This window comes from Lissotriton helveticus, chromosome 12 (assembly GCF_964261635.1).
Source record: "Lissotriton helveticus chromosome 12, aLisHel1.1, whole genome shotgun sequence".
Lineage (NCBI taxonomy): Eukaryota > Metazoa > Chordata > Amphibia > Caudata > Salamandridae > Lissotriton > Lissotriton helveticus.
Window position 1 is genome coordinate 566,516,161 of NC_136073.1, and position 14,902 is coordinate 566,531,062.

The 14,902-nt window shown below is 44.1% G+C and overlaps 1 protein-coding gene across 2 annotated transcripts in view; it reads right to left on the minus strand.

Moving 5' to 3' along the window:
• LOC144797717 (uncharacterized) overlaps positions 1-14,902 on the minus strand; it is a 139,684-nt gene that overhangs the window by 54,190 nt on the left and 70,592 nt on the right. For both annotated transcript variants that reach the window (XM_078668456.1, XM_078668455.1), the window contains exons 2-5: positions 8,355-8,456; positions 6,512-7,495; positions 5,859-6,074; positions 4,454-4,663 (exon numbers count right to left, since the gene is read on the minus strand). In XM_078668456.1, the coding sequence (XP_078524582.1) occupies positions 4,454-4,663; positions 5,859-6,074; positions 6,512-7,495; positions 8,355-8,456 (1,512 nt within the window). The remainder of the gene's footprint in view (positions 1-4,453; positions 4,664-5,858; positions 6,075-6,511; positions 7,496-8,354; positions 8,457-14,902) is intronic.

Here is a 14,902-nt window from a genome sequence, read left to right on the forward strand (position 1 = left end):
CACGCCCACTCACAAACCAGCACAACCACTGACATACCCATTCGCAGACCTATACCAGTACTCACACACCCATTCACTCCTCTATAGAGATACTCATACACCCACTCACTCGTACAGCTACTCACACACCCATTCACTCACCCATACATCTACTTATACAACCAGTTACTCACTCATACAGCCGGTCACATAACCACACACGCACCCATTCAGCTCCTCACACATCCACTTATTTACCAACAACCTACTCACTCACCCAATCAGCCTTTCAACACAGCCACTCACTCACCCTTACAAGCCCTCACACACTCACTCACAAACGCACTTTCATACCAATTAACACATCCATACAAGCACACTCACATCCACATACTCACCCATACAGCCATTCAGATAGACACTAACTCTTTAATACAGCCACTAGCACACAAAGTCATTTAATGAAACACTTACTTAACCCCTTCGACGCTCATGACGAGCTGGGCTCGTCATGCAGTAGCCTCCTGCTACGCTGATGACGAGCCCAGCTCGTCATGTAAAGTGGTATATGTGGGATCCCAGCACAGGAGAAAAATCCCCATAGCATTCAAGGTGTTAAACAGCAACTCATTCACCCATACAGCCACTTACACACCCAGTTACTCACTCATACAGCCATTCAGACACCCGCTCACTCACACATAGTCACTACACACCTATGTACCCACCTATAGAGTTACTCACACTGCTACTCACCCACCCATACAGCCACTGACACACCCTCTCACTCACCAATACAGCCACTCACACAACATCTCACTCACCCATAGGCTACTCACACACCCACTCATACACCCATACAGCCACTCACATGCCCATAAGCACAAAGATACATACAGCCAAACAGCCACTCACATGATATATATTAGAAGTAGTATCACTCATTAGAAGTACACCTAGTATAATACTTTAACTTCTGTAGTGCATTAGTATATATGTTTAACAATCATAAACTCTTACAAAATACTTGCACTCACTGGATGGCATAATCAGCGATGTAATTGATCAGGTCATGAGTGATGTAATATGTGAGATCACAAGCAGTGCATTGTGGGGGCATAAGCTATAGATCGGTCAAGTAACTATAACTGCCGATTTTCACTGGTTTTATACGAGTGAAATCTGAGCCTAACTATAACTTCCCTGTAACCTTTGTTTTATATATATATATATATATATATATATATATATATATATATATATATATATATATATATATATATATATATATATATATATATATATATATATATATCTCTCTCAAAAACTTCAAGTTGCCACTTGTGAGGACGCCCACACGGGGGAATAAACCTTTGAAGGTGAGTGTGCGCCGCACAACCAGATTCGTGCATTTCTCCATTAATCTGCAGCTCTACGCGTTTCAGACACACAGTCCTTGTTCACGAGCTTGACAAAAGAACCTCGCAGCCTCAGGTTAAACCACCTTTACTTGCTTTATTAAGTCCGCTCCAGTGGGCGTGTACTAATGCCATGATTAGCAGTCCCAGAGCATTCTGGTATTCGTGGTGTTTAACATCAGCATACTTTCCATGTGGACGCTGCAAAGTTCACTTTCTTAGTGTCAATTAACCTACCCACTGGGGTTTATTCCCCCGTGTGGGCGTCCTCACAAGTGGCAACTTGAAGTTTTTGATATATATATATATATATATATATATATATATATATATATATATATATATATATATATATATATATATATATATATTTTTTTTTTTTTAAGCAGTCAAAAGTGAGCTGACAAGAGTCAAGAATGTTACTAGCTAAAAGCATGAGATGTCATAACGTAGTGTCTACAGCACACAAACACTTGAGGGTTTGTTAAAGGAGCTACACAATCTTTATGTCCAACCCACACAGCTGAGAAAAGCCAAAGCACAGCTGTAGTGGGCTGTAGGGGAAGGTAATGCTGATTTCAGGGCCTAGTCAAAGGCCATGGCATCTACGAATAGCATGCTTCGGATGGCAAAAGACTGTGTCCAGTGGGCTCGTAGAGTACATGTTCTAAGCACAGAACCTGTTCAAAGAACAAACTGTGCATAAAATAAGGTGCTGGGTATAACCAAAGATTTACCCCGCAACTTTTGTGGCATCCTTGCTGGTTGTTGTTTTTAGATAGTATCTTAAATTCAATAAAGTGACTACAGGATCTGTTCTGTTCTGATTTGCCGGGAACATCTGACATTTTTGCTCTGCTGGCTTCATTTGAACCATGGATTTCACAAAACATCCAAAGATCCCCATGGTGTAAAACAACATTCCAGTGGCCCTATGGAGTCACTCCGCGGATATACCCGAGAAAGGGGTAACGAGGGCCTACATCAAAGAAGTGCAAAAGGCTCCCATTATTGTGCCACAGACCGAGAATACTATTTTCGCTATCGACAGTCCCCACCCTCCACGTGTTGATAACTATCGCACAGGAAAAATAGTTCTAATTTTAGTACCATGGATAGCACCCACCCCCAGAGCTGGCATGAGGTACACAGTATATTTTCAACATTAAAGTGACCATAGATCACAACCCAGGTCTTCAGCATGACGAAAGTTATACAAATTAGTCAAACAGTTCAAAAGTTATAAAAGTGGCACAGGGGAGTCGAAAAAGTTGTAACTTTTCCCTTTAACATGGGCTTTCCCACATTCAACTTTGGCCGTAAATAAGTCCTACACTGCTGAACAAAAGTGTGCAAACTGTGAATGGCACAACAACATCCTTTCCGTCACTCTGTGCCTTTCCTTGATTTGTTGAATTTTCTGCCAGCTATTTTGATGCTTTGAGCAAAAATGTGAGAATGTAATGCACACGCACCAGTGTTGTACACACTTTATAATTGAATGCAATCCCTATAAGTAGAGTTGATCACAAACAACAAAACTAAAAGCAAAAATTGTGAGTTTCCCATTTATGGACGTGCACAGGACAGTCATTATCCAACTTTCCCAATTTTCACGAACATTATTGGTAGAAAACAGTGAGGAAAAAGCTGCACAGCCTGTCATAAAGTGCTGCTAAAAACACAGAAAATAGAAAACCGGCAATATTTACACTATATAGGTAGCTGCCCAGTCTCCTTGGTCCCCTAACCCCACAACACGCAGTACAAAACGGTGGGAGATGTAATTACATGAGACACTGAGGCAGCAACCAGCAGCCCCTTATTATATCACCCTCCCAGATAAGATACACATATGGGTTTTCAGGTCTTTTCATTAAAGATGTAGCTCATGATTCTGTGCATTTTTTATATTTCTCCACAATGGGCTGGTGTGTTAGAGAACACCTCTTCTCGTTCCGTAAACTGACAGGCTAGTTAGTATTCCTTCTATGTCCATGGGTATTCTAGGTGCACTTGGTAGGCATTGTTCGTGGAATGTGGACCTGCGAAGGAATGCACTGTTTTTCTATTTCTATAGTTCAGTTTTTACGAATGCCACCCTACTGGTCTTCTATTTCTGTGGCTCGAGACTTTCGAATGCTGAGGAGTACAGGAAAGATACATGGGGAGAAGACAGACAATTGATCATGAAAAATAGATGGGAACGAGGAGGGTATGACAACTAGGAGGAGAGACAGACAGCAATAAGGAGTGCTAGGAACAGATGCACTAATATACATATGAACCCTGGCTGCATTGTGAGACGAATGTTCTGAACAGTTCTATTACCCCAGGAAGCATGTTACAATATTCAAGCGATTCCTATAAAATTCTATTATATCATCGTAAGAACATAAAATACTGAGGCAATGATACGCACATCCAGTTTTGCGAACAATAGTTTTTTTAAAAGTCTGCTTTACAAGTGTATGTGCAAATGTGTGATGCAATGAATCCCTTAACTGAACCTTATTACACACACAATAAAACCTCATCTAGGTTGCTGTAAGTAGATCAAAAAAAGCATTGTTCTCGAAATTCCCATCAAAAGTTATTACCCCTCCCATGTCAACTGACCACATGTCCATTGGTTGTGCGCAAAAGGAAATTGTGGGAGGGCAAGATTTGGATATCAATTGCAGCAAATATTCTAATAAAAAGTTTAGGTTTGTGATCCTAACTGAAGTAATTGGAAATAGTTAAAAGTGAAATTTACTGAAAATTTACATTAGAGAACTCCAGCCATAACACTCTTTAGCAGGGCTACACCCTGCAGCTGTCTTTACACAGCTCCATGGTGGTTGTAAAAGCTAGTAATTAGTTTAATGGGTGATATTGGGATATGTGCCACAAGATTCTGCCTAGGGTGCAAAGCATATACCTGGTCTGGATGAGCCACTCATGAATGGATCTGGGACAACTGAGAGCTCGGTAAAAAAAAATTTTGTTTACTCTACAAGAAACTGGCCCTTACCCCTGTATGCACCACTCCTTGTCCAGAGCATGGTTCTTACCTCAACAATGCTCGTGTCTGTGAGTTTGCTGCACGCAGTGAGATCCAGCTCTTGTAGATTCTTCAGAGACCTAAGTGAAGGCCCCGGTTTCTCCTGAGATGTCTTGAGATCTGTTTCTGTCAGCAGTCGCGGCCTGTCATCCACATAAGGCGGAGGTACAAAAAAACCCATGTTTCCAAAAGTCCTGCTAAACTTTGGTCCCACGTCCTCCTTTATAAAACAAGGAAAGAAATTAGAAATCCACACCCAAGACTAAAGCCACTCCCCCTCCTTATCACAGAGGTTAGCAGTGCCAAGCCAAAAAACAGATATTTCTTAATCAGTTCTCAGTCCAAAAGTTAAAGGAGAGTACTGTACAAGTATTGCAAATCAGGATTTAGTCTGCAAGCCATTCCTTGGGACTGCTTCGAGGAAAATAATTCTATGAATATATATAAATAAATAAATAAACAAATATGGATGAACTACACACATACCACAAGCAGCTCTCTCTTTTGTATGAGTGAGGACTGAGAATTTTGGAGAGGGCAAGAGATGTGTAAGATGCTGCTCTTGAGAGAGTCTATCGCATGTCACAACTCTTCAGATATCAAAAAAGAACTATTCAGACACACTAAAACTATTTCACAACACCTAGCATCTACCCCTTTCTAGAAAACCTTTAAATATATTTAAATATCCCTGCTACAAATTAGTATTGCCTTCTGCGACAACATTAAAATAAGTTGCACATTTTCATTCTTGCTACACAAGCTGCATTATCTAGTAAGGACAACTATCTCACTAATCCTGCAAAGACACAATACTGATTTGGTGTTGCCTGTCATAACAGATCCAAGCTTTTGTGAACTTAGGGCCAGATGTACGACCATAGTAAATTGCGACTTGAAATTTGCACCCGATTGCGAGTCGTAAAACATTCAAATATGCCTCATGAGTCGCTATTAGGAAGGGAACGCCCCTTCCTAATAGCCAGTCGCAAATCCTATTTTGCGAGTTGCTAATTGATTAGCGAGTCGCAAAATAGGTTTTGTACACGGGCCCAGGGTTTTTAGCATGCACAAACAGGTCTAAAACCTATTTGCGCACGCTAAAAACCGTTGTACATCTGGCCCTACAACACTCAAGACATTATTCAAATCCCTCTAATCAAAAAGTGCCAGGAATCCTCAGACTTTAGGCACATTGATATCTCACAGTCCCATGATGCTATACTTCATGCTTACAGCATTTTGTCACAAACTGCTCATTAACTTTTCTCCGCGTGATACAGGTTGTTCTCATGTTGATGAAGGAAGGGAAAATAAATCATGCTTAGTTGGTATAATAGTTCAACGCCCTTTTTCAATTCTCTGGAAGCCTTGAGGTGAGAGGTGTTATTTTGTTGCTACAGATTCCACCTTACCTCTCCTTGTAATTTGACAACCTCTCTGGGCTCCTCTAGGCCGAGCAAGCCCCAATCTGTCAGTTCCTTACACCAGCCAAGACGCAGCACAGTCAGGTGGAGAAGATATGTGCAGATAGCACGCAGGCTGACATCAGTGAGAGAGACGCAGGAGGAGAGGTCCAGCACTCGCAGACACCTTCGAAGCGAGCGCGCCAAGGAGACCACATACATATCCTGTGGGAAGAAGACGTTCAGTGCCGAGTAAAGGCTTTGTCACTGCATGTTAAGTCAACATGAGCTCTAACTGGAGACACTATATACTTAAAAAATAACTAAGCACATGTACAAAATACATAAGCAACTTGTATAGTAACTCTAAACCATATACTACCCTATATATAGTGAAGTTTCTTCCTGCCATAAAATAATGCAATTTATTTTTACAGTTCTGGGTGAGTGTTGGTCTCTTCCATAGGGGGTGTCGGTCTCATTGAGAGAAATACGCCTTAAAGAGCGACACAGATGTCTAATACTATGAGAAGGGATGCCCTTTCAAGAATGACGGTCCAAAGCTATGAAAAGAACATACTAATGGAACACAAAGTGTTTAGTTTATAGACTTGTTACTGCAGATTGGTCTCTCCACAGAACTATTAATGATGAGAACATACCTTGAGCATTGAGCAGCAGGCCATGTTGAGAGATGCTAGTTTGGGATGGAGGTGTGGAGCAGAGAAACCCTTCATCAGTTCAGTCCCATTCACCAGAGAACACTCTGACAAATCCAGGGACCGCAGCTTCTCCAGATCAGCAATGCCCGCAAGGCCCTTGTCTGTCAACCACCGGACTTTACCCAAGCTCAGGTTTTGGATGTTTCCAAGGCGTGAGGACACAGCTAGCACAGCGCTGTCTGACATCTCCGTGCAACCACTCAGATCAAGGGTGATCAGGCCGGGCTGGTGTTTGCTTATAAGGATGGCAGCCTCAGAAGAGAGGTCCCGACAACTCTGTAGGATGAGCTCTGTCAGGTATAGCCCTTCCACCTGCATGAAGGAGCGGACTGCTTCCTTGGTGATTCCTGTACCACTCAAGTCTAGTGATCTCATACACTTCACTTGCCCTTTTAAGAACCTTAGCACATTCCGAAACGAGAGGATGGCTGAAGAGTTATAGTCATTAGAACCTCGGTAGGGATCAAACTCAAATGTGATGTGGCAGCGGGCCAATGAGAGCTTCTCCAGGTGGGGAGTGCAGCTAGTGAAACGATTGAACATGCGGTCAGACAAGTAGCGGATGCCAGCAAGGTTCAGTACCTGCAGGTTGACCAGGGACTCCTGGACCCTGAGAATAATGTCAGGTTTTGACAGTAGGGTTCCTGACATGAACAGGCTGTTGCATCCACTGAGATCCAAGGAGCGGAGGTTGGGGCAGTTCAGAATGAGAGTTGTGAAGGAGGAGTCGGTCAGGCTGCTTCCATGCAGGTTTACACTCTCGAGATAGGGCCCAAGATAGAATGCCACATGTCGGATAAGGTCTCTTGAAATTGTGGAAGCGTCCAGGCCAGTCAGACTGATGCATGGAGAACATCGTCGTGACAAGCCTTCAATGGTGCTGAGAACAGATGAGGTGGCTGGAAGACAGTACACAAGCCTTCTCTGAGGAGAGAACAGACAGCGATATTGGAATAATTCTGAAAAGCAATGATCAAACTCAGTTTTTAACTTAAAGCACCATGTGCAAAGCTTTAAATAGAATTTCAGATGGGTTGGTTCCAAGTAGGATCACAAACAAGAAAGACAAAGCTTGAGTTGTCTCTGTTGGTAGTTGAAGCACTTGGGTGACAAACACTCCATTACTGACACAGCCCTACCTACAATTATATGTGGTATATTCCCCATCATGGCCACCAGCCTGAGGGACTACTCCCATGGACCAGGTATGCAGAGGGGAGGTATACGCAACATACCTTTCCTTCCCCGCTTCCACCTCCCTTGGACTCTTTTCCTCTTTATGTGTGTGAAAAGACCACCCATTCTCTCCTCCTTCACTTATAATGCTTACAAAATATACCTGCCGTCACACCGCCAATCTGCACCTCCCCCACATCCCCCACTTACATTTTAATATTAACTTTTCTACTCAACATTGCTCACTCCATACCCAACGTTCACCACCACTACTCACTCCAATAGATCTTCAGAGGTGAAAAATTAAATAGCACGTTAACAATTCAAAACAATTAGCATTTCCCACCATCAACCTACACCAACCAGTTTCCACCAGTGCTGCCCACACAACCTTCTCCTTCACATTTTCAATATTTTCTGCACTATCGCATTTTCCCACAAACACAGTTGTTACCACTGCCCATGCACCAACTCATCATTTCCGATGACTCCCCATCATGCCACAGTGTTGGGGCATGTGGCGTTAAAGTCTAGTTCCATGTGTGTGTGGTTTGTCTTTTTTCACATTTCGGGTCGAACAAGGGCAATACAGCACATTCTGCTTTACCTGAAGCTGGGAGTCCTGAGTTGCAAAGTACCATGTCCGATTTACAAGTGCTGCTGCCTTCTGGTCCGTAACAGACAGGAAGCTCAAGATGTAGCTTATAATCTAAAAAACAGAAGTACATAGTCAAGTTAAGACAGTCTTTATTTCATTATTAAAAGGAGAGACATTTAACCACATCGCTGTGGCGGCTATTCCGCCGCAGCCCTAAGGGGGCGGGGGGCGCGGCGGCGCGGCGGGCCCATGCTGGTGACGGAACCGCTCCGTCACCAGCCGCGGTTGAGCTGTGCTCATGACCGCTTAATAGAACGCGCCGCGGCAGGCGCGTCGGGCGGGCCATAACGGAACCGCTCCGTCATCAGCACAGCGCCACCGCGACTGATGACGGAGCGGTTCCGTCATCAGCACGGAAAGGGTTAAAGGCATGGGCAAAGTGGGCTCTTGCCCAAGTCCCCAGCATTTCAGCCCCCCCGGATGGTACCAGCTCTGTTGAGCAGAGAGTCTTGCCTTGATGCCCTTGAATAATTCTTAAACAGATTGTTTTAAATACCGTTTTTCTTTAATTTATTTTTAATGTGGGTGATGTGTGAGAGTTCATTACAGACATTTTGCAGAGAAATGTTTTTGTTTCATGCAGCATCCATTAAAAATGTATTTTTACATCAAAACGGAACCTCACGTATGAGAAACGGGAGGGTGTCACAGATTACTTGCAGGAACATTAGCGAGCTGCTGCATTACAATATTAAAAACACACGTCACTATCCCTGAATATGGGATGTAAACATATTGAGAATTTGGAAGAGTGTGCCTGTGCACTGTCAGTGACCTGGCCAAAGGCCACATGAAAGTGGAACGTAAATTCAACTCTTTTTCCGAACAGAGGCCCCCAAAAGAAATTTGGCCCAGAGTCCCTAAATCCTTAAGATGTTCCTGATTAAAAGAATAACCATGCAAGAAAAATGAAAATTCACACATTGCATAATACAAAAAAGTAATTAAATAGATAAAACGAAGCATGTTAAAAGACATTGCCTTGCGCAGTGCGACAGCAGATTTTAAGAAACATCCCAAAGAACTGCAGGCTTCTACACACTTTCACATGTGAAGGAAACAAAGTGCTGCTCTGCATTCATTAAAACTGTAGATCTATCTTTCAAACAGGAATTAGAAAGCGACGTGTGAGGAAGTTTGCAAGGCTGTGTATTGATCTAACAATGGTTTTTGGAGCTCTGCAGACTCTCTGATGGGATGACGGTGTTGCCCGTAATTATTTTTTTTACCAATGTATCACCCTGAGCGATCAAGGGTGTGGCCTCAAAGTTCTGGCCTGCCTCAATCAAAAGCTTTTTCATATAGCGAAACCATCGTCTTTTATAGCCAAAAATTACAGGCTAGGCAGGCCTCTATTACCCGCCTGTTTAAGCTAGCAGGATCGCCAGACCAGACTCACAACCGTAGGAGCACTGAAGCTAATTGAATAATATTCTCAGCATAGCCTCCACCCAGTTCTTCGTGCACAAAATAGTGCAGAGAACTGGGTGGAAAGCCAAGTAAATGTCTGCAGATATGGTTTTCTTCTGCCTGGAGGGTATTGGCTCTACAGTAGCCCCAAAATCCATCTCCATAGGTTAACAATCGACAGGTATTCACGTTTATTAGGTCGAGCCTGTTCTGCCAGACATGCTTTATTCAAGTAGGGACTTGAAACTCTGCCCACTCTCCGCTCATATTTTTCATTGGCTTATGTCATTGTCCACTGTAAACTGTGGCTGTTCACTGGTCAATAGGCTTAGTAGTCCCTCCTTAGTACCGCCTTGTCTCATTTTGTAACCTCCCATGGCGACACCCGCTGTTACCCGTGCTGTTACTCGGCGGCTTTAATTCCAGCCGCCAAGCACTATTTTCTGAAATAGCAATAGGTCTCGCATTTGCAAGAGTTTAAGCTATTGGCATTGTAAATGACAATGCCTTTTATTGATATGTTTTTTAAAACAACACATACATAAAAGGCATTTTCATTTATAATGCCAATAGCTCAAACTCGTCAATGCGAGACCTATTGCATTGCAAATGTTTGCATATATTTCCAGCAGTGGCAGGATTGGTGTGCTGCCCTCACTCTAGGCAAAGTTAACCAAAAGGGCAATAGATTGACCTTAGGGACCGGACGTATAAAAAAATGAAACCAAGAGCTGCCAAGTCAGAAATCACACCTAATTTAGAAAAATGATTAACTTTCCCTATTCTCGTATCTTTGATCTGGATAGTTCTAGTTTTGGCATTCTTGGGGCCACACACCATGTTAAAAGTTTTGGAAAGGATAGTCTCAAGATCAAAATTGTCCATAAAAAGGACACAGTTGTCTCTTGGGTACTTGAAGCCGTTAGGGATTCAAGACATTAGGACAGCATCCTCTGCATTCAGAAGAGCAGGCAGAGGATTGAACTTCAAATCTGGAATATCCCGACTATTTTTACTCAAAAAAGGAATTTAGATAATTAGTATAAAATAAAAACAAAATGGATGCAAGACCCGATCCCTCCTAGAACCTCTTGTCAAGACAAAAACAAAATCTGTACCCTCCCCACCTTTAGTCATATCTGACTGAGGTCAAGACTCCCATATGTAGTACATGTACATATTCGTACAGTGTCTGATCCAGACCCATGTTTGTGAGACTGCCCAAAATGCTTTGACCGATTTACTCTGTTAAAATCACTACTTAAATCCATAGTTTAATTAAGTACGGAGGAACATCCTTTGCTACATTGTATTTACTCAGTATCAGGTGGAGATTTAAGCATTGATTAAAGATCCCAAGCCCTTCTTTAAACCCATGTTTGACATCCAAAAGAATGAAGGACTATACGGTGACAATTTTGGCTACTGAGTTCACGAAGGAGATGGGCATCTGGCTGCATGGATCTTGTCAATTGTCTTTTCTTTATAAGAACTATTTTGGCTGTATGCCAGGAAGATGGTAACTTGCTGCTACAGGTCGCATTCAATGCATGAGTGATAACTGGAGCCAGAATGTCCACTTTGGCTTTACAGAGGTCCATCAGGACTCCATCAGAACCTGGTGCTTTCCCTGAAGGACTCTGGAAGATCTCAATAGCTGCTGCCTGGCGAATGGCTAGCGGATAGCTAGAAAAAATATCTATGGGTCGGTCATCTGAGTTTGCAAAATTATAGTTTTAAAATGTGAGACCCCTTAATCAGCTGTTATGTGCAGGCCTAAGCTTGCGGGTACGGCCCTATTAGGCATGTCAATGTTGAATATTGTCCAAGATTGTTTAGTGTCTTTGGTGTTACAGAAAGCTATCACATTTTCCCAGGTTTTTTCTCTGGTTGCTAGTTTCCTTTTTATTTTAGGATGAGCTTTTAGTCAGATTTGCATCTGGCGATGTCCTCTTTGTCTCTCGGGTCCACTTTTAGGCCCCCATCAGCCGCTTATAGGCTTGCATGCAAGCTGAAGTGAACCATCACGAGCATTCCGGTTTTGACATTCTGACAGGAGTCAATGAAGATTTTCTACAGTGACAACCCAAGCTCGTGAGGGTTGATGATCAATGATGGATTCTCCGGGGGATGCATTCATAAGGTAAATAAACTAAGGCACAATTTTCCTTTACCACGTTAGCCAGCAATGTTCTATAATTTACAGTTTTTCTTCTAAGCCTTAGACCTTTGTCCATAACTATCAAATCAGTAGCTTTCTGTGAGAAGTTGGCCTGGTATATGATGTTCACTATTCTAGTGAGCACCTTGTACCAGTCCAAACAACCCTTATGGTGATGGTTGTAAAGTCAACCTTATAGACCAGCTATCCTAGTGGTAGCATGGACAAAAGCAGTCTTAGGCTAAACTCAAGAGGGCATGTGAAGCCAGCTGTTTTACCATATGCAAACCTTTTAATACCAAATGAAAGGACACCACACAGGTTATATATTAAAAATATATATGTGTTTATTTCTACATAAATCCCTTTAACTCTTTATGAGCACAGGAGCACAAGCGTATAACAAGTAACTTAATATAACATACAAAAGTTGCACAAATATGGATAGGCCCTGGTGGCCCTTAAAACCATATACTAAAATAGTGGCATAAGAACCACGTCAGGAACAATGGTAAGGCCTAGGGCCTTGGGAATCGCTGGGGCTACACTGGACTAACAACAGTTAGGACGTGGGAGGCCCACAGGATGCGGGTGCAGTGTCTAAATGCACACGCGTGCACCAATAGAAGTCAATGGGTGCGTAAAGTTAGAAAGTTGAAGATTTGGAAGTCTTCCGACTGGACTAGAACTTAACCACTTAAAACTAGGACACTAGGGATGTAAATCTCTACAGGAGCACCGCAGTACTCGCGTTACCTCACCCACAGGAAGCGGGTGCATAGGTGTCAAAGTGTGTCGGGTTTCGTCGTGGAGTTCTATGGAGCCTTGGAGAAAAGATGCTGCAGGCGACCAGGAGAGAAGAGTCCGGTTGGATCCAAGGGTGGATTGAAGATGTAGAGTACCTGAAAGCAGAGGGGACAGAGTCTGGGTCACTAGCCAGTGACCAGGAAGGAACCAGGCGATGTCAGGTTGCGATCAGGTGATCTCGTGAAGCTTGTCTCTGCTGCCACGTGGACCAGGAGGTGTCGATGATGACCAGGTGCTGGACACGGACTGTCCCACAAAGGCTCTCGCTGTCGGCGGTGTCGGATCTCGATTCGGAGTCAACAGGCCTTGGCAAATGCAACCCACGCAGGACTTTAAGATGGCTTCTGGATCAGACCAGCAAGGTCTAATGGGCTGCTCCTTTTCAGGGGAGCAAGGGCCAGTCTGGAGCAACCAGACCAGCGTTGAAAATTCGAAGGTTCGTCGTCACAGAGGCCACTAGCCAACGGGCAAGTGGCCGGACAGACGCGTCGAGCAGGAAAATGCAAAAGGGCCCCACGCAGCACTCGGTGAGTGTGGAGAGGTGATCTTCGGTGCAAAAGCTGCTCGGGGCTGGGGCTTCTCAATCCCCAATGCACAGCTTCGAGGGTGCCTCAGGAGCTGCACAGAAAGCACTTCGCTGGCTTTCCAAGATGGCCGGTCCCACGTCTCACATCGCCTCCTCGGGTCTCAGCTTTGCTGTGGCTGTGGATCGGGCTGTTGGATGTCTGGAAGTCCGGTTCTTGTCGGTCTCTGTCGTTCGAGCTCCGGCAGGAGCAACAACAAAGCAAACCGTTGAGCGCTTGATGGTGCCTGCTTGCACAGGGTGGTCACTCCTTGACTACAAGGGAGATTCTTCAGTCTTCTACGTCGAGTAGGATGTCGAAGGGTCCAGAGTTTCGTATCAGTGTTTCAGTCAGGATTATCTAGTCTTGGGACACAGCTCCTACCTTTATTCCAAATCAAGGGGCTGGATTACCTGCTAGGTCCCTCCTATGGGTGGGACCCAGGAAGGGGGTGGTTACACCCCTTTCCCTTTGTCCAGTTTCGCGCCAGAGCTGGGGCTGGAGTGCCCCAGCACCGTTTGAACTGGGCTATGCATGGGACACCTTGTGTGCTCCAGGCAGTGTCTAGTTTCATTCAGCCTTCCCTGCCCCAATCCACTATCTCCTGTCTGGGGTGGTGCTAGCACCTCCCTGTGACAGGAAACCTATTGTCCAGGCCTCCCCTGCCGGAGTTTCGGCCAGCAGCAGGAGGCCAGACTTGTGTCTGTGGCAGCAGCATCCATTTTGTGATGCTGAGGCTCTGGTTAACTTTAACCGGGATTAAAGTTAGTAACATGTCTTCTCCCTCTAGAAGGGTGGAATGCTACCCCCGTCGCTAGAATTGGCGAGGGGGTAGTATTCCAAAGCGTATGACACTTTACACGACATGTTTGATAAAGCCAAACCAAAGATAGCATTTAACTACAAGGTTCATAATGCACTTAAGAGTATATGGTATGGCAATATCCTGGAACAGCTATAAGGATATGGTTCCGAAAGCTGCAGACAGGCTCAGCTCATGCTAGAGCACCATCTCACATAAAACCAAGCACTCTGCCTTCAGGATTATTAAGGCATGCCATAGGAGTGACTTATAGGTGTATATGTGTCCAGATATAAGGTTAGACATAGGCATACTATATCTAAGCAAGGGGTGATTACACGACCTTGCCCCAGCTGAGTGATCAGCCAGTTGTGTCAGTTTGGATGGCCAGCCAGGGGTGGCAAAAGATATGCTGCAGCTCTTGGTAGGCCTTGGATGCACTTATGCCCTGGGTACCTACAGTACACTATACAGGGGCTCATAAGGCGACCCAATATACAATTAGGTACATGGAGTCCATTTTACAGAAAGAGCAGATAGCCTGGGGCCCTGATTAGCAGGATCCCAGGCCAACTAAGTCGAAAACCAGCTAAACACAAGCCAACAAATCTGGGGTAACCATAGTCAGGTATCCACCTTCCTACATAACCCCCCACCCCCAAACGAAAGGAGATAAGTCTATCCTTGACCAGGTAAGCCTATATTGCCTAAGTGGCCATATAAGGAAGTACCTGCACTAGCATGGTTACCCCCT